This window comes from Leopardus geoffroyi, chromosome A1, assembly GCF_018350155.1.
Source record: "Leopardus geoffroyi isolate Oge1 chromosome A1, O.geoffroyi_Oge1_pat1.0, whole genome shotgun sequence".
NCBI classification, from domain to species: Eukaryota; Metazoa; Chordata; class Mammalia; order Carnivora; family Felidae; genus Leopardus; species Leopardus geoffroyi.
The window spans coordinates 4,798,275-4,818,746 of record NC_059326.1 but is presented as its reverse complement, the minus strand read 5'-3'; the positions used below and the strand labels follow the sequence as shown (position 1 = coordinate 4,818,746).

The 20,472-nt window shown below is 47.3% G+C and overlaps 1 protein-coding gene across 2 annotated transcripts in view; it reads left to right on the top strand.

Moving 5' to 3' along the window:
- The first annotated feature begins 14,633 nt into the window (after positions 1-14,633).
- Positions 14,634-20,472, top strand: part of SPATA13 (spermatogenesis associated 13) — a 340,610-nt gene continuing 334,771 nt past the window's right edge. Inside the window, exon 1 of one of the 2 annotated variants that reach the window (XM_045455583.1) lies at positions 14,634-14,994. In XM_045455583.1, the coding sequence (XP_045311539.1) occupies positions 14,983-14,994 (12 nt within the window). In that variant the 5' untranslated portion in view covers positions 14,634-14,982. The remainder of the gene's footprint in view (positions 14,995-20,472) is intronic. The other variant, XM_045455665.1, reaches the window with a different exon arrangement.

Sequence of the window (20,472 nt, the reverse complement as noted above, 5' to 3'; positions counted from 1 at the left end):
CAAGGTTTGGGGTGTGAAAGAGGTCAAGCACCTTTTTGTGAGGATTCTGATGCTCACTTGTAGAAGAGATCATGTGAGGATTTGAAGGCAGATAAAAGATTTATGTATCTTTATTTTAAATTTTTTTTTCAACGTTTATTTATTTTTGGGACAGAGAGAGATAGAGCATGAACGGGGGAGGGTCAGAGAGAGAGGGAGACACAGAATCGGAAACAGGCTCCAGGCCCTGAGCCATCAGCCCAGAGCCCGACGTGGGGCTCGAACTCACGGACCGCGAGATCGCGACCTGGCTGAAGTCGGACGCTTAACCGACTGCGCCACCCAGGCGCCCCTCTTTATTTTACAGAGAGCACCTGAGCTGGGGAGAGGGGCAGAGGGAGCGAGAGAATCTCAGGCAGGCTCCACACCCAGCACAGAGCCTGACACGGGGGTTGATCCCACAACCCGGGGATCACCACCCCAGCCGAAATTAAGAGTCGGACACTCAACCGACTGAGTCACCCAGGCACCCCAGAAGATTTTTTAAAAGTAAGTGAACATTTATCTGTCCAAGAAAGAGTAGACTAATTCAGAGACAACAGAGGTAGAATTAGGGGCACCTGGGTGGCTCAGCCGGTGAAGCAGCCGGTGAAGCATCCGGCTTCGGCTCGGGTCATGATCTCACCGATGGTGAGTTTGAGCCTCACATCGGGCTCTGCGCTCAGCTCAGAGCCGGGAGCCCGCTTCGGATTCTGTGTCTCCCTCTCTCTCTGCCCCTCCCCCGCTCATGCTCTGTCAACAAGAAAGAAAAATGTTAAAAAAAATTTTTTTAAAAAGAGGTAGAATTAGGTTTAAGGGAATTTCCACATTTTAAACTCTTCCTTTCTCAATTTCTCTCTTTCTTAATTTCTTTCCCCTCTCGACTCCCCCCTTTACACGTGTATGCTCATGGGCAAACAAACCTACTACTTTTTGTACCTTTGTTTTCTTCACAGGTAGCCAAAGCCCCTGTCTTCGTCACTTATGATGCTTGGTTTGAAGAACACTTCTCTTTATTAACTTCCCTCGGTTGATGTGACACCACAAAAACTAGAGTCATGGAATTATTAGATCTATCAAGACTCAAATGGAATTATTTTTTAGTCTCTTTTGAAATGTAAAGTTTGGGTTTAAAAAAGGTTTTGTATTGCAGCAGTCAAAACTTATTAAAAGTCATATCAACATATTGTATTCTCCAGAGACATTTTATGGGCCCTCTTAGGTCTTATAACCTCGTAAAATCTCACGAAAAGTATAGATTCTTTACTTTTGACACACGTTCTCGAAAAGTTTGCTTACAACTCTAAGAGGTTACAAAATTAAAGTTCGTTCACTAACAACAAAGATCCGATGGTAAAATTCCCTACTCAAGAGTGATCTAAGGGTTGTCTGGGTGGCTCAGTCAATTAAGTGTCCAACTCTGTTTCACCTCGGATTATGATCTCATACTGTTGAGATCGAGCCTCATGTTGGGCTCCCAGCTGGATGTGGAGCCTGCTTAAGATTCTCTCTCTGCCCCTCCCCGCACACATTTCTTTCACTCTCTCTCTTTCTCGAAAAAAAAAAAAAAAGAAGGTGGGGTGCCTGGGCGGCTCAGTCAGTTAGGCAGCCGACTTCGGCTCAGGTTCCTGGGTTTGAGGGCCGCATGGGTCGCCATGCTGACAGCTCGGAACCTGAAGCCTGCTTTGGATTCTGTGTCTCCCTCTCTCTCTGCCCCTCCCCCGCTTGTGCCCTGTCGCTCTCTAAAATAAATAAACATTAAAAAAAAATTAAAAAGAAAAAGAGTGATCTAAATCCTACCAAGTGACCCGAGCTGAAATCAAGAGTCAGGTGTTCAACCACCTTGAGCCCCCCAGGTACCTTTGCATTTGCAACTATTACTCACGGTTAAATATTTAGTGTGCTCTGATAATTTCCTTCCTTCCTTTTTGTTTTCTGCAAGTCAATAATTCCCTGGCTTATCAATGGATTACTGATTTTCCTCATATTCTCCAATAGCCTCTCCCAAGACCAGGGAGTTCCAGGCTTCCTCGGCCATGACCTTCCTCAGGGTCTCCATCCATCTTTTGGGGTGATGATGTCCAGGCTGCTATTGCTGACGTCTGACTTTTTCTGCCCTCCCCTGTGCATCTGCTGCTCCCTAGATCTCATGTCTCCTTCTGTCTTGCTGTAGTCCCTTGTTTGGCAGGGGTTCACCTTCCAATAGTTCACTCATTGAAAGTAGGCACAGGGGCACCTGGGTGGCTACCGACCTCGGCCCAGGTCATGATCTCGGCACCATGGGTTCGAGCCCCATGTTGGGCTCTGTCTTGACAGTTGGTAGGCTGGAACCTGCTTCGGATCCTGTCTCCCTCTCTCTCTGTTCGTTCCCTGCTCATGCTCTGTCTGTCTCTCTCTCTGAAAAATAATAAACATTTATAAATAAGTAAATAAATAAATGAAAGCAGGCCCGGAGGCAGGCACCGAGCCAAGGGCCCTAGGCTCCGCCTTTGAGGCTGGCCACTGCCCCAGGCTGGACTGCCCTCTGCACCCAGGGATGCCTTGTCATCTTGCACCAGCCCTCCCTGGAGGGCCCCTTTGCTGCTCTTCTCCTTGGGTCCCCTGCCTGGGGTCTCACTTCTTTCCTCTTTTCCAGTTTACTTCCTCACTTGAGTGAAGACATTCGCAAGATACTTACCATATGGATCTATTTTAGGAAAGAGAAACGAAGGCTCAAAGGCCAAAGGAATGGCCTCAAGTCTCAAACTGGTAAGTGCCGGCTGGACTTCAAAGCCCACCCTTTTGCTGAACGAAGCAACCCCCTTTCTGCAGTGTCACACAGAGTGGTCGAGGGGAGAATGGACGGCATCTCTGTCCACAAAGGGTAGAGACTGACACACAAAGGGTAGAGACTGACAGCCCCCTGCCCAGGCAGCCTGAGGGCGGGAGGGGAACCTGGGCATTTGGGGCAGGTGCCTGGATCAGCTACCTGGCTCTGGGAGCTCTTAGGAGACTTGGAAAACAAGATCGGAGTAGATCCGGTTTCAATTCTCAGACTTAGACAAAGTCAGGTCCAGAACTGAGCACAACTTAAGCCTTGAGCTGGGGGTCAGCCCACAGCACTGGCTTTTCCTCTCATTTTGCTGGCTTCTGGGTTCATCATTATGGTCTCTGGGGTGCAACCAACACTGTTATGTAACTTGCTTTTATTTTCTAAAAGAAAACAACTGAAGAAAGGGGCCAGACATTGACAAATGAGTGACAAAAAACCAAAGCAATTAGACTAATGTGGGCTTAGCTGAAGGTATTAAGGAAAACATGAATACACTATTGTCTATTATTGTTATCTTGTATATTTACGTGGATCTGCATTAGTATATTTTTCTCGTGATTTTTTTCTGATCGTGTAAATGCAAATGGGGTTTACGTCAACCGGGACGTTTAAAGAAAAAAAATTACAGACAAACGGGATTTGCAACAATTTAGTTTAGCCAGTTTATACATCTCATGTAACCATGATCTTCAGAGAAATATGATTTGCTTTCTTTTATTGCCCTAACGTGTGTATGTGTGTGTGTGTTATATAATTGATCTGTTCTCTGCCTTTTTTCCAATCAAGGATGAAATTGGGAGGAACCTTGCCTGGTGTCAAAATACAGATTATTTTAGAAACGTAAATAAAAAGATCCAATGACTTCTTCATGAGGACACAATGACCCTCTTGTTCTCAATGAAATCTTGGGATGGATTGGAAACATTGGAATACTCTCTTTGAAAGTGACACGCAGAAAAATCTAGAATGTTAGGCTATAAAAGAAAGAAAGAAAGAAAGAAAGAAAGAAAGAAAGAAAAGAAAAGGAAAGGAAAGGAAAAAATAAAGCAGCAGCGACAGCCTCAGCCAGGTCTGTTCCAGACTGTTTCCATTCTTCTGTCTCTGAGTTCCTGCCACATTTCTTATTTGGACTTATGATGATAATAGTATTGCTAACGGCTGATATTTACATAAATGCTTACCGTATGGGAAGCTTTGTTCTAAGCCTAAACAAATGTTCGCTCGTTGGATCCTCAGAACATGGTGAAACAGATCCAACATCATTCTCGTCTCACAGAGGAGGAAACTAACACACACAGGGGCTAAGTAACTTGCTCGAGACCACCTCAGCGGGCAGGAGGCAGGAGCCAAGGGGTGCTACCCTATACAGGCTTTCTTGTTACACGCTCTGCTCTCAGAGCCCCCTCCCTCTCCCCAATTTCCACCTGCCCACAGCCAGTCTCATCTTCCAAGGCATAGTGCAAATGCATCCACCCTGAAAAACTTCGGTGGAAGGGGTTTCTCTGAATTTTCTTAACACTTAGGCACACACACCTCTTTCTCTTTTTCCACAACCATCCAATGCGGTGTGCTAGGTGCCTTTGCATTTCAGATCTGTGACCCCTGGGTGACTCCTGCCCTCTAGTAAGTAGTTCAGTCGGGGGAGCAGGGAGGTGGAGAGGTGCACCGACAGGTCATTCAACAGTGAAATTAGTGTTGTGCGGGAGCCGTGCTGGAGATGCTCCACTGAGCAGGACGCCCCGGGCTGGGAGGGCAGGGGTCCTAAGCTCAGCCAAGCCAGTGGGTCAGGAGGGCTAAAGGGTTTTCTTGACACAGGGTTTGCGGTGCCCCACGAACAGAGTGAGGCAGTGAGCTCAGCACGTTGGAAGTTCAGAGTGAGACCCTAAGCTGCGTATTCATAGACAATTCTGATGGGCTGGCTGGGGTTTTAGTCACACCATGGCCCACTTAGCCTCACTGAAGCCTTCCTCAGGGTGAAGATCTCCCAAGAGCAGGAGGTCAAGGTCACCTCTTCCTCCTCTTGGCCGAGAACCTGACAGGGAGGGGGCTCGCTGCTGCGGAAGAGGGGCAGGGCCGGGCCGATGGCGGCTTCGGTTGGGGGCGAGGAAGGCATGCCTAGGGCGCACTTTCGCCCGGTAGCCACTTTGGTCCGCCAGCTGGACTCGGGGCCTTCTTCGTCTGAGTCCATTTCCTCCCCCACGTTGGGACTCAGGTGTGGCTTCGAGGCCGTCTGCATGGGGGGCCGCTCTTTGCACAAAATAGCAGACAGCGACTCCTTTCCAGCCTCACCTCGGCCTCTCTCCTCCCTCAGCCTTGTTGCCCTGTGTTTGGGCTGGGGTGCTGAGGACAGTGAGGCTGTGCCCTTCCTCCTCCGGCTCCTGGAGCTCAGGGGACCTCAGGGCCGCAGGGAGGTGGGGCCCTGGCGGTAGGTCTACAGCTGCGTGCCCACTCGTGCCAGAACACTGTCAAGTCTGACAGAATTTGATCTGCGATTCACAACCTTCCAAGCTGTTGAGATTTGCTCCGTTTCACACCCTTGTCTTCTGTCTATGACATTTATTGCTCCCGAATCCATTATCAGATGCAGCTTCCTTTTAAGAGATGTCATCTTAGATGACTTAACGCAGGGATCAGGATCTGGCATTAAGCCATACGGATTTTCAGTCGTGTACTCAGATCTAGAGACTCCTCAGTGGATCCTATGTTCTGAGGATGTCTGCATTGTTGGTATGTTTCCTTAAGGAGGGACCATAGCTAGAAAACAAAAGTGTATGTCCACTAACTACTCATCATCTTTGTTTCTGAGCGTCCTCTAAATTCATGGGGAATCGTCATAGACACCGAGTTTCTTTCTCCTTATACGTTCACGAGGATTGAGGAGCAAGCCCTACATTTTGAAATTCAGAATTTTTTTTTTAATTTTTTTTAACGTTTTATTTATTTTTGAGACAGAGAGAGACAGAGCATGGACGGGGGAGGGGCAGAGAGAGGGGGAGACACAGAATGGAAGCAGGCTCCAGGCTCTGAGCCATCAGCCCAGAGCCCGACGCGGGGCTCGAACTCACGGACCGCGAGATCGTGACCTGAGCCGAAGTCGGACGCTCAACCGATTGAGCCACCCAGGCACCCCCAGAATTCATTCACTAAATATTTTTTGAGCAGTTATCAAGTATTCTAGGAGCCAAAGTATAACAGAACAAAATAGACAAAAGACATTGGTCTTTCTGGTGGGGGAGAGGAGGGGCAATGCACAAAAAGATAAATGTATAATGCGTCCAGTGATCTTCAGTGGGATGGGAAAGACAAATGTGAACATGTCAGTGTAGGTAAATGGACTGAAAGCATGAAGATAGCTAGTTAAATGGCATAAATCAATGTGTCTAATTTTATATTTTCGCTGCTTTGTCTTTGTTCAGGCCGTAAACACGTCTTGACTGAATATGGAGCCTTCTGTGCTCCTGAAAGACAAAGACGTGGGAGAAGATTCCTAAGGTGTGATTTCTTAGTTTCCAAAAGGAGGTCTGTGGCGCGTCCACAGGCGCAGCGGGAAGATGGCCTGTGGCTCTCGACGCCTTGGAGCAAGGGACTCGAAGGGATTGTAACAGCACGCCGTCGAATGCTTTCGGGAGCTTTCTCCTGTCAGGGCAGCCAGAGAGCTTTCAGTGTCCATGAAATGAAATCACAAACGTCAGAGCCAGAGTGGAAAAGTCGAAGTCAGCCAGTGGCCGACACTACACTGCTTGGTGTCCCAGGTGACCCTGGGATTTTTCCCGCGGGCCCGTCACCGGTATCTTTTTCATCCACTCAACTCTCTTACAAGAAAACACATATCCTCTTAAGAACGTTAGCTGTCGCGGACGCCATTCTTAAGTTATGCATTCTGGGCAGGGGGTTTATTTAGTATTTGCGAAAGAATCTAGCCAACTTCAGCCTCGGCACGCCAAGAAGACAGACAGAAATACACGTGCAGGCACGCACAAACACACACACACAATCAGTTCTTGGGAAGAAAAGAACTTTTCTGGAGTGCTAGGTTCTCAACAGTTACCATTCAAGAGGATCTCCAAAGAAACCAAGATCAGAGCTACGGGGCATGTGGCAAAATTGTCTATTAGGTTGATATCTAAGAGCGAAATAGCCGGAGGGCACCACCTCTTAACTTTTTCTAGCGTTGTGTCCGCAGTTGAAAGATGCTTCCATTTCAAGTCAAGTGGCAAGACGGATACGACCCGTCACACATTTAAAAAGTCGAGTCTAAAGAAGCTTTCATAAGGGGCCGGATAAAAAGATACAGATTATTTACACTGAAAAACAAAAAAAGAAGTACCAGACCATCGAGATCTAACACATCTAGGGTGGAAGTGGCAGGCAGAGTCGTGAAGCATTGCGTCCTAGTTGGGAAGGCACTTCTCTTCGCTGCGTCTGTGACACCTTGCTCAGACGCTCCTGCTCGCTTTCCAGCTACAGTGTCAGATTTCCCAGTCTGTCTCCCCAGTGCTCTCTGAGTTCCTCGAGAGCTGGAAGCACGTTGCTTTGTTCCTCCCGTGCATGGCGCAGAATCCCGCCCGTGGTGTGCACTGGACCAATGCTTATCGAGCAAATGAATGAATGAATGAATGAATGAATGAAGGGCAGTACGCAGAGGGCTGAATGAGGGTGACGCGCTAATGCCCTCTCAAGACAAGGGCGGGGGGGATTGCACATTTTACAATGATTGCGAAGAAGATACAACTCATTATTGCCGAGAATGCGCGCAGGCTAAAAATAGAACCGGTCCAGAAAGGGTTTAGATGAGCTCATGGCTGAGGGTTCCACGTGGATTACTTGAAGGAAGCTAGGAAAGGAAGAGATCAAATTGTGTCGCAAAGACGCGCGTATGGAGAGAGCCGAACAAAGGTGACAGGGCCAGGTAACCCGAAGTTGTGCAGTAAGAGCCTGGTCACCTTCCCTCATGGTTCCAGGGCAAACAGTCCCGGGTCGATTGGAGGCTGTTTCCAGTGATGTAAAGATGCTTCTCCGGAAAGGCTGCTCTCAGAGGCCCTGGTTCCTCTGCATGTTTAGTGAGGCACCTGCCTGCCTCTGCGGTACTTGGAGAACGAGTGGAATCCAGACAGCGTGTGGCACAGAGCGGCCAGCAGAGAGCTGTGGCTCAGCCGCCTCTCCGTTTCCTCCGCATCTGTGTCCCTGAGCCCGACTCCTTTCTCCCGGGTTCCTTGAATCTGAGTCTCCCCCCTGCCCTGACCCCCGCCCCATGGTGTCACTTCCCGGACCACCAGCATTGTCCGCTGCTTTCAGCCGCATGCCTGTCAAGACCATAGTCTTGACTAAAGACCCTTTGTACCAACCCCCAGCTCCTCGAGGGTGACAATGGTCATTGAATCTAAACCCCTCTGCCTTAGATCGGAGGACCCTTCTAAACTGGTGCCATGGGGTCTCATGCTCTTTGGGGTCTCACGCTCTTCCACTCTGTGGCCTTCTCCCCACCCCACCCCCATCCAGTGTCCTTGTACAGGGCCCACACTGTCTCCAGGGCCCTCCTCACCACCTAGTTCCTAGAGAAACTTTCACAAAGAAAGCTGCAACCTCTCAATCTTACAAATGTGGGTCTTTATACCCAAATTCCAGTTTACCCAAATTGTTATTTGTCACACAATTGGAATCTTTGCTTCATAAAGGAATTTTTCACAGAATGCTTCGCATTGTTCTCTTAAAGTCACACTCAAACGACAATTTAATTCACAGGAAGTAGATTTACACATGTATGTTATCTTCTCATATTTTCACGTCCTAATGGACAATGGCCGTGAGGAAAAATCGCCGTGTGCCTGGTATCTTTCTTCAAACAGAATCACCCAGTAAACAGTTGTCAAGTTCAGGAAGGAACCAAAGTCAAAGTGAGGAAGCACGATTTGTTAACGACTGCTTCGATAGCAACAGCACCCTGGTCACGGTTGGTCACAATTAATGCTCTTGGGGAAAATCTGACCAGCGACTGATAAGGGCTTTTTGTAAAGGGCTGCATTTTGCAAAGAAACTTCTATTCATCTGGTTTCTCTTTCCTCTGTATCCACCTGGCAGACCGAGGGCCGGGAGGTGGTTGTACGTAGCAGCCTATCATGGGGGGATTCTGTGCTATGATGATCAAGTTTGACATCGGTGGCTAATAACACTGTCAGGTCTTGTCAGTTTTATTTATGAGCCTATTTCTCGGGGGTACACAATGAAAATGATGAAAAGTGACTTTAATTAGGATCCCAAGATAAAATGCTTGTTCGACGCCTAGAAGAATTTAGGACAGTAGACATGAGTGAGTCTTTATTAACCACCCCCCTTGATTTCCTTTCATTTAATTGAAGTCCCAGTAACACACTAGAGCAATTCATAGGAGTAGTATTACCTTTGGAAATTCGGAGAGATTCTAAAGCCTGTATTTGTGTCTGTATGCAGCTTAGAATAAAGAACTCCCTCCATAATTAGCCTGACGTTATTTGTGTATTGGGAATCCAGGAAGGGCACACGATGCATTTCTGAGTATTTCAAATGCAGAAGAAATCCTTATCCTAATGAATTAGCCATATACGATCACAGAAGCTGAGAAAAGAATTAACAAGAGTAACCATTAACTAAATTTTATAAATGATAATATCTAACAGAGGAGCGTGTCCATCACAAGATGCAAGATCTCCAGACAAGTGAGCAAATATTTCATTGCATCTAGTGCCTGCTGGTGGGGGGTAGCATTAGTGTCCGGCCATCACGTGTGAGCTGCTTGCTTGACAGCTAGTCAGCACCCCCAGGTGTGGCTGAATTATTACCCGTTATCTTTCCTGGAGGCCCATTCATCTTTCCTGGGCTGCCATTCATCCCCGCGGGGCCTCCCCTGCTCCTGCCTCTTTTTCTCCCCCTTCAGGCTTTTTTCCTAATTTTCTGTGCGAAGGTCAATCTCCGATCCAGAAGCGCCATCTAAATGCTTTCACAGACAAATTCATGGCTAACGCCAGAAATGTTCCTCTCAGTGAGCTCTCACAGTAGGCCCGCAACAGAGATGGGGGAAACATCCACCCAGAAAACATTAAAGTCATTCACAGGAATAAAAGAAGAAGAAAGGCCAATCAGCAAGTTAGTTAACAAGTACTTAGGGCTCACAGGACTTACCTAGTAGACTAGAACCAGAGGAAATGGAGACACTTTACTTGTGCATCCTTGGGTCTCTAAAGTGATTTTATTTGCTCTCGGAAGTGACTTTAGTGCTAGCGGAAAAAGTTACACATACACGCACCGCTCACACAGTATAGATATATTACATTTTTCTCCTATCGTCATGAAACAAAATGTAGTAAATGTTCCAAAAGTGCACAGGGGCGCCTGGGTGGCTCCCTCGGTTAATTGTTCGACTTCTGCTCAGGTCATGATCTCGCGGTGCGTGGGTTCAATCCCCACATCGGGCTCTGTGCTGACCGCTCAGAGCCTGGAGCCTGCTTCACATTCTGTGTTTCCCTCTCTCTCTGCCCCTCCCGTTTGTACTCTTTCCCTCTCAAAAATAAATAAACATTTAAAAAATTTTAAAATTTTATAAATTGTACAACATTTTACAAATATGTACAATGTAAAGAAATGATTGTAATGGTTTGCACTCTGGAAGCTTCTAGATCTCTCGCCTTATCACAGTTCCATTCTTCCCCCAAATATAATACAGTTTTCATGAAATACATCATGACTTTTTACTTATTTTAAATAGGCTAAAGATTCATTTTTGCACGGTTTGCTTACATTGCTTTCAGAGTTAGTGCTAAAAGAGTTTTGATGAAAACAGATATAAATGTATGCATTTACATAGATATAAATATATGAATGCCTGTTCATCTTTTCTGTTCTCATTTCCCTTGAGTTATGTTTTCCTCATCTGCCTGTTTTTAATTCTCTTTCTTGTTCTCTTGCATTGGATGTATTTATATATGCCACCCAAAATTCTTTCCGGACCAAAGCGTGATTTTAATAAAACAATAAATAGATTTATTCAGGCCATGTTGACAACTAACATTAGAGTTTCCAAAAGTTTAAAGTAAAAATGGATTCCAACACATATAGCAGAAAATATTACTTTAACATCGCCCCACAAAACTAAGTATGAATGCTTAGAGAAGTGAACCACAGATGCAGCTTTGAACCTAGAAGAGAAGGAAGCAAGTTAAATTCTCTCTCAGTCTAAGTGGAACGTTCAAGAAGCTTATTCTTAGATCTGCACACATTAATTTAAATAGAACCCTTCCTTTGGGCAACTTTATCCCCCAAACTCTTTTCTTTTCATCAACCTACAACTTCATTTCTCCTGTTTCTCGGATGCATCTAATGCCCAGCTATCGTCACGCATTTTAAAGTCTCACCCCATATGGAGGGATTGCTCTAAAAACTGCTTTGGAACCTTGGAAGATTCGCATGGTTTCTTCTTCTGGGTCTATTCAAAAGCCCTATTTCTAGGCATTGGACTCTGACAATGTCTGGTGTAAAGCCATCTGGGTGTCTTCCACATTATTACGTTTGGGAAGTGGGTGATGAGTGGAGTTGCTTTGTGGGAAGCAGCCTTCAATGGACACCCCACGGAAGGACTGCCCAGGCCCCTCTGGGAAGCAGTTTGCCAGGGAGGACCGAGGGTAGGGTGTCCCCTGTTCTACCCCCTGATGTCCAGAGGGCGATCCAGGCTCTCCATGGCACCTGTCAGGGTTGGGGGTGGGGGGAGGGGGGGCAGGCAGCTTGGGTACAGCTCTTCTCTCTAACTCACTGCTCTGACCCCGGAGACACATTTGTCTGGCCCCAGGAGCTAGAAGTCGTATCTCCCTTTTATTTTTGTACAAGAAAATAACCACATACTATTGCTATTATTTGTTTCAAGTTTTTATTTGAATTCCAGTTAGGGAACATACACTGTAATATTAGTTTCAGGTGTTCAATGGAATGATTCAACATTTTCATATAACACCCGGTGCTCTCTACAAGTGCATTCCTTAATCCCCATCCCTATTTTTCCCCACCCTCCTCCACTTGCCCTCTGGTCACGACATATGAGCGTAATCGTGTGGTATTTGTCTTTCTCTGACTGACTTATTTCGCTTAGCATAATATTCTCCAGGTCCATGCATGTCTTTGCAAGTGGCAAGATTTTCTTTTTTATTGCCAGTAATATTCCACTGTGTGTGTGTGTGTGTGTGTGTGTGTGTGTATCACCTCTTCTTTATCCATTCATCAGTCAGTAGACACTTGGGCTGTTTCCATAATTTGGCTATTGTAGATAATGCTGCTATAAACACCGGGGTGAGGGTATCCCTTTGAATTAGTGTTTTTGTATTCTTGGAGGTAAATACCTAGTAATGCAATTGCTGGATCATAGGGCAGTTCTATTTGTTTTAAGTTGACTCATTTATTTTGGGGGGGGGGAACAGAGAGAGGGGGAGAGAGAATCCCAAGCGGGTTCCATGTTGTCAGCACAGCTGGAACTCACAAACTGTGAGATGGCGGACTTGAGCCAACCCAAGAGTCAGACACTTCCCTGACTGAGCCACCCAGGCGCCCCAGGGCAGTTCTGCTTTTAACTTCGAGGGGCCTCCATACTATTTTCCAGAATGGCTACACCAGGTGCATTCCACCAACGGTACAGCTATTCTATTATTAAAGAACGGCCAACGACGAGAACCTCTTCCTTTCGCTTCACAGTGGTTTGTTGCTGCCTAAAGTAGCACGTGCCCTGAAGGAGGCCACGGCCGTGGGCAACATCGGGGCTTTGAGGGTGAAGGATTGCAATCCTCCCTCTGCCACGTAATGTGCTGTGTGCTGCTGGCGAGGAGACTGACCTCTTGGATCCTCTTTTGAATCTGTACAATGGTTAGCGGTAGCTATGACAAAGAGATCATGTGGGTAGAGGGCTAGCGGGGTGCCTCAGTAAATTAGGCTTCCCCCGCTCACTGCCGACTTCTTTTTGTAGGGAAAGAATCAATTACCAATGAGTGGCAAGAATTGGAAAGGAAAATTAATCCTACAATCAAGCAACCTCAGCTTTCAAAGGCTATGCCCCAGGGCTATTCTCCTAAAGGCCAGTGGCTTCAGTGAGAAGTTTCTGGAACAGCTAGCTAGCTCTCTGATGTTTATACATTGTCTCATTTAACATTCTCAGCGACCCCTGAGGTGGGTACTCTTCCCCATATTGACAACCGGAGAAACCAGAATCAGAGATGGAACTCTTGCCCAGCTGATTAATGCATTTGGAGCCCAGTCTCACATCAGTATCTGCTGGCTGACGATCCGTCAACACTGTCGGACCCTCCGAACCCCTGTGTGCACGAAAGCAGTAGAACGTCCTCTGCCCACTCTAAACACTGCTGAAAACAAGGACTACTCTTTGTTTGCTTGATGAGGCAACAAACTCAGAAAGGCACCCTCAGACCCATACACCCGATTAGACCTAAAAGCCCGTCAGAAAAACTGGACGTAGTGTCAGCTGGTTCCAGCAGAGAATTCACGGCACTTCCGTACTCTCTGAGATCCCAACACCTGCCTTTCTAAACGGCTTATTTTTCTCTATAGCAGGAATAAGTGCCTGACTTTTATTCGTTTGTTTATAGTCTGTTCTGTAGTCAAAGTTAGGCTCCCAGGGCAGGGGCCTGGGCTGTTTCTTTGTCCGTGGTCTCCCCAGCACTCACCATCCACCAGTAGATAGGCACCAGTGAGGATTTGTGGGATGCGTGGATTTCTGAAGTCCCTAAGTCTAATCACCTGCCATTGCTGAGCGGTAATGCTTCCAGGTTGCCTGTTCCTGCTAACAAGTTTGTATCTTAACGGGGATTTTTCTGTAGCACTTTAACACGGAGGGGAAATCTGGTGGTGAAAGCATCTGTTTGGGGCCAGAAGAACCTTTGGGTCTGTTCAGATCACCTTTGCAGCCGCTTGTACCTCAAGTGGTAGACTGGTTCTGAATTCCAGGATGTGCTTTAGTGATGATTCTCATGGTGGATATTTCAGGAAGGAAAGAGAAACCCTTCTGGAGGGCTGCTTGTTAGGTGGGGGGTGGGTGGGGGTAACAGCTCAGTGCCAATGGCTTTTGCAGCTTCTCAGACCGCCCCCGATCCCTAAGGGAGGGTCGTCAGGCCTCATTTTTCCTCCCCTATTTTTATTTCCTGAAAATGGGTTCCCATTAGCAAATTGACTTTATAAATCAGAAAAGCTGGGTTTGAGGGAATGGTGGAGGGCTCTGTTAAAAAACAGACGATCAATTATGATGCAATTCAATAGAATCAATGCAATTAGTGAGGTCTGCATGTATACATTTTCAATGGCTCTCTGAGAAGCACACAGTTAAAATCATCGTTAAAAATCCTTGGCGCGCGCGCGCGCGCGCGCACACACACACACACACACACACACACACACACATCCCAATTGTCCTAATACTATCATTAGGACCAAGACTTTTAGACAGGACCTTCTTGAAATTTTCTTTGCTCAGCTCAGGCTTTGGGAAATGGTGTGTGTGTGTGAGTGTGTGTGTACAACGCAGGCGACTGGTGAAACAGGAATCCTCCGTTTGTTTACGTTGCCACTTTTTCCCCACGCTCTTCTCCTCTCGGCGTTTCCCTTCGCATCAACTCTTCCCGCCGCCTTCAGCCCGGAGGAGCCCGAGAAGGAGAGCGACCCCGCCCTCTCATGAATATGCAACAGCGAGGGGCGGCGGGGAGGGCGCGCGCGAGGAGAGCCCGGCTCTTCGGAAATTCAACCTGGGCCGCCCCCGCCCCGCGCCCGGCCTCCGGGGCCCAGCGCACAATAGCTCGGCCGCCGGCCTGGGGAGTCCGACCCGCCGCCCGGGGAGGGGACTGGGGGACTTGGTCCTCGCCGGGGCGCTGTGGCATCCGAGCAGCCCCTCGGAGCCCGTCTGAACCCCGGCCGGGAGGGCAACCGCCGGCGGGATTAGCCGTCTCCGGACCGCGGGGCCAGAAGGTCCCCGCCCTTTGTGGTGCAAATGAGGAGCGCGCGGGGGCCCCGGGGGCGGCGCTCGCCCGGGACCAAGTTCGCCTGCCGCGTCTCCGACACTCCCGTCACACTTTGAGCTCGGCGCGGCTCGGTCGGATCCCTCCAGGGACACCCACCCCCCCTGCCGACGCGGAGGAATGCTGAGGAAGGTAAGTGGGGTTTCCTTGCCGGTTGTCACCTCTCCCTCACGTTTGGAGGAGGGACCGCCACGCAGCAGGTGGCTGGAATCCTGTGCCCGTGGAACAGTTTTTCGGAAACAAAGGTGAGAGAGGGCGGCGGTCGGCGGCTCCGGGTGAGAGACCCGGCAGAGCGGTTGAAGAGGTTAAGGTTTGAAAAGTTGCCGCGATCCAGCAAGCAGGTGCAGGGGGCAAGCGCGCGTTGCTGCGCCGGGGCGCCCGGGGCACAAAGCCCGCGCGCCGGCGCGGCCGCGTTGCCTTGGCAGCGGGGGCGGGGCCGAGCCGCGGCGTGCCTGAGTTGCCGGGCGACGGAGGGGCGCTGGGGGAGGGGGGGGGGACGCAGAATGTTCGCGAGCATCTCTCCGAGAGGAGCCAACACTTGGCTCACCGGGTCCTCAAGGCAAGTGTATTTACTGGCCACCACTCGCCCTTGGGCAAGGGAATCAGGCCTCTAGGCCCTGTCACCTGCTTAATGCCATAATACTCCGCTTTCGAAAATACTGGATTGTGGACTGATGGTAGACTTGAAAAAGTTACAAGATACACCTTAACAAATCAATAGCCATAAAAAGTATTCTCTTTCCTCGTTTTCCGAATAGCGTCTGCTGTTCAACATTCCTTAATTATCATCATAAAAAAAAAATACAGAACCTGGTTTGGACCCGTGAAAATGAATTGACCTTCACCCTTCCAACATAGTAACCAAAATCTTTGCAAAGTGAAAGCATATGCAGTAGGTAGCAGGCACAGTGTGAGATATTCAGACAGTTGTATCTTAAAATGTTTTACAAAGACGAATTTCACAAAGCAGGGGAGAGAATAGTTCACTGGGTATTTTCTTACATATGAATGTGCCAGAGAATTTTGGCTCATTATCTCAAAGATTATTTGTTGTAGCCATACATACAGAAAAAAAAAATATTGGAAAGGAATTTGAATGATCTTTTCTAGAGCCGTGACTGGCAGTTACAGTAATATTTTTTACTCCCTCACCCCTTTGCCCATTTATCCTATCATAGCTAAGGGTAACTTTTGGTGTTTTTAGTGTGTTTCTCAGATTTTAATTGTTCGCCGAAGACACTGACCCGTTAACAGTTCTTAAGCTGTGTTTCACACGCTGGCTTATTTCTTTCTCTGCCCCCAATTTAAAATGGTCTGTGTGTTATTTACTTATTCATGTATTTATTTCGTCACATGTTTATTAGGCTTTGCTACGTGCTGTATACAGAACCAGACTTGGGAGGAAAAGGACTAAGTAGTGAGAGAGACATACAAAGTTGAATTAAAACAGTTTCCAGTTTCCAGGGCCCTCTGGGTGGCTCAATTGGTTAAGCGTCCGACTTGGGCTCAGGGGTCATGATTTTGGGGTTCAGGAGTTTGAGCCCCCAGTCAGGCTCTGTGCCCTCCGCACAGAGCCCGCTCTGGATGCTCTGTGTCCCTCTCTCTCTGCCTCGCCCCCTCATGTGGGCATGTGCGTGCACTCTCTCAAAAATGAATAAACATTAAAAAACATAGTAGTGGGGCGCCTGGGTGGCGCAGTCGGTTAAGCGTCCGACTTCAGCCAGGTCACGATCTCGCGGTCCGTGAGTTCGAGCCCCGCGTCGGGCTCTGGGCTGATGGCTCAGAGCCTGGAGCCTGTTTCCGATTCTGTGTCTCCCTCTCTCTCTGCCCCTCCCCCGTTCATGCTCTGTCTCTCTCTGTCCCAAAAAAATAAATAAACGTTGAAAAAAAAAAAACATAGTAGTAATAAAGAAAAGTTTACATTTTAGGAAGAGGAAAAGGCTAGGAAGCAATTATAATCAACGGTGACACATTCTCATTTAGAAATTCCACCCAAGACCTCCCCTTCTGCTGGCCAGGAGGGGTGCGCTGATCACAGCTATGCTCATCCAAGGCAGACGTAATAATGCACTAATTCAAGACACGAGGGTGGTGAGACTAGAAAAGTGCAGAATTTGCCTCAGGTCTTACAGTTCGTTAAGTGGTAAAGTCGGGATCGAAATCCAAATCTGACTGCTACGCCATGCTTCTGAAGCATTAAACCCTTTTATCCCTATGTTCCTACACACCCAACTTACCATATTTTGATTATTCTTAATAGTGAGTGTAAATTTCTAAAAAAAAAAAAAAACATGGTTTTCTTGTTGGTTGAGATGTTTTCAGTCAGATTTTTTGTGTGTGTGTGTTTTTTTTTTTTTGAGAAAGCATGAGCTGGAGAGAAGGGCAGAGGGAGAGAGAGAGAATGTCCACAATGAGTGTGGAGCCCCATGCGGGGCACAACCCTGGAATCACGGCCTCGGCTGGAATCAGGAGTCCGACGCTTAACCCACTTAGCCACCCAGGCGCTCCCACAGTCAGATATTCCTAAAGTTAAAGAACAATTACATTTCCGAAGAATATACATTTTTCCTACTGGAGTGTTGCTATTGTCAATCATCTTTTTCCAGGGGTTCCTGAGGAGCTAATGAAAACCTAAGAATTTGATTATTTGAATCTAGTTTTAAGAATATTAGAGATACTTGGGGCACCTGGGTGGCTCAGTTGGTTAAGCGTCTGACTCTTGGTTTGGCCCGGGTCATGATCTCATGGTTCGTGGGTTCGAGCCTCGTGCCGAGCCTGCTTGGGATTCTGTCTTCCTTTCTCTCTGCCTCTCCCTGGCTCGCTCTCTCTGTCTCAGAGTAAATAAACTTAGGGAAAAAAAAAAAAAAAGCATATTAGAGATACTTGTGTATTAAGGTGTTCTACTTTACAAATGAGTATGGAATTAAATTTTTTTCAAACAAAATGCGCTACTTAGCATTCAGGTTTTTATTACCTTTCTTAATTTTAAATCTTTTACATCAGATTTGTTAACTTCTTCTGGCAGGCCATTTGGTAGGCGATAGGTGGAAATGGCTCTCTGGGATGTTGTCTGAGAAAGTTCAGGTATGTACTCGATTTGACCTGATCAGAGCCCCGAGAACCACTGTGAACTGATTTTATAAGTGTTTTTTACTGTAAAAATTACTTTTCTAAATAGGTTTACAGGATCCGTGAAGGCAAGAAGCAGGTCTTTTCTGTCTTTAGAACTCATCTTTTGGGGCGCCTGGGTGGCGCAGTCGGTTGAGCGTCCGACTTCAGCCAGGTCACGATCTCGTGGTCCGTGAGTTCGAGCCCCGCGTCGGGCTCTGGGCTGATGGCTCGGAGCCTGGAGCCTGTTTCCGATTCTGTGTCTCCCTCTCTCTCTGCCCCTCCCCCGTTCATGCTCTGTCTCTCTCTGTCCCAAAAATAAATAAACGTTGAAAAAAAAAAATTTAGAACTCATCTTTTAATACCAAGTACAACATGCTTTCTCAATATTAAGTAGCAAGGGAAGCAAAAGTAAACTTTATTAGGCCGATGAAATATAGAGTAGAAGTAATCCTTTAAAATATATAATATTTAGAGTCACAGAAGTTCTAAATATTTGTTGATTTTTAAAAACGATACTATATTATATGATACTAACTTCTAGGTAGTACGTATTCTACAAATAGAAAAACTGAGCTACGGTGATTGGTATATAAAGTATTTTCCAATGTTTTTTTTTAATTTTTTTTTTCAACGTTTATTTATTTTTGGGACAGAGAGAGACAGAGCATGAATGGGGGAGGGGCAGAGAGAGAGGGAGACACAGAATCGGAAACAGGCTCCAGGCTCTGAGCCATCAGCCCAGAGCCCGACGCGGGGCTCGAACTCACGGACCGCGAGATCGTGACCTGGCTGAAGTCGGACGCTTAACCGACTGCGCCACCCAGGCGCCCCGTCCAATGTTTTATCTTAATTGAAACTCACAGCCACCATGCAGTAATTCCCATCACTAATTTTTTTAATATATGGAAACGTAGAAACTCCGAGAAGTTGAGACTTGGTCAGAGTCAGCCAGAGAGGCTGATTTTTGCACTACAATGCAAATCAAATGATTTTGCACTACACCCTCGCCCACCAGATGCACCTCTGAGCTCTCGGGGCCTGAGCCTCTCAGAGTCCAAGATGCCTTCTCTCCCTCTCGCCTTCCAAAGCTCCACGTCTGTCTGGGAAGAAGGGGAGAGACCCTCCTTTAAGAGACAAATACAGGGGCACCTGGGGGGCTCCGTCGGTTAAGTGTCCTACGCTTGGTTTCAGCTCAGGTCATGATCTCGTGGTTCACGGGTTCGAGCCCCACATCGGACTCTGTTGATGGTGCGGAGCCTGCTTGTGATTCTCCCTCTCTCCCCCTCTCTGCCCCTCCCCTGCTCATGCTCTCTCTCTCTCAAAATATATAAATGAATTTCAAAAAAAAAAAAAGACAAATACAGACAGAGGCAGGGCAGAAGAAAAGGAGATACGGAGAAGGGCTCAGTGGACCAAAAGAAAGTGAAATGAAGTCAATGAAAGAAGGAACCGGTGTGCAGAATTGGTGGTTAGGAGAGCCACGTGTGTTAGCCAGGATTGTTATCACAAAGGACCACAGACTGGCTGATTGAAACAACAGATGTTTATTGTCTCGTAGCTCTGGAGGCTGTAAGGCCAAGGTCGGTGGTGTCCACGGGGTTGTTTTTTTCTGGTACCAGTCTTCTTAGCTTGCATGTGACCATCTTTTTGCTGTATCCTCACACGGTCTTCCTCTGTGTGTGTGCATGTCTGTGTCCTAATCTCTTCTTCTGACACCTGTCATTTTGGATGAGGGCCCACCCATACGACCTCATTTTACCTTACCTTGAACTGCCTTTTGAAGACTGTGTCTCCATATACAGTCACATTCTGAGGCCCTGGAGGGCTAGAACTTCAACCTATTAGTTTTGAAGAGTGAACTTGGTCTATAACTCTGAAGACAAGACCTCTTTCAGTTGGTTTATTCCTGGCAGTATTCTCTCCTGGCACAAATAAATGTTTGAGCAAGTTGCGGCAAATATTTCTACATCAGCATACTCCACTGGATGTATAAAGTAACAACGAGAGATTCAGAAGTGAATTCTTCTATATTTAGCTTGCTTCTTACTTGATTTTCACTCTCACCTCTGGAGGGCCAGCCTCAAGCCTTGTCAGGTTTTGACAAGGGCAGACGAAACTGATGATGATCCCATTGCCAGCTAGGTCTGATCTCTCTGCCTTTTTTGAGCTGTGGAGTGCGTATGATTTGAGTCCTATGCACTGCCTGTATGGCGTGCTGAATCCCATAAGAATGGACTCACAATACTGGAAGGACCGTGAAGTATAGATTTCACAACCCTCACAGCTATGGAGATAAGCTAGGTCGACCTTCTCTCTGAGTGGCATTTTCCACGCTTATTTCCAGCAAGATATGTTCAGCATTGTACTTCAGACTCTGGAAGGTAGCCAGAAGAATTGGAAAGTTTTCCCTGAGGCACTGAGCGGCTAACAAGGTTATAATTGGAATGTGTTGCAAAGACTCAAATTATTAAAACGCCGTGGTCATAGAATAGCAGGGAC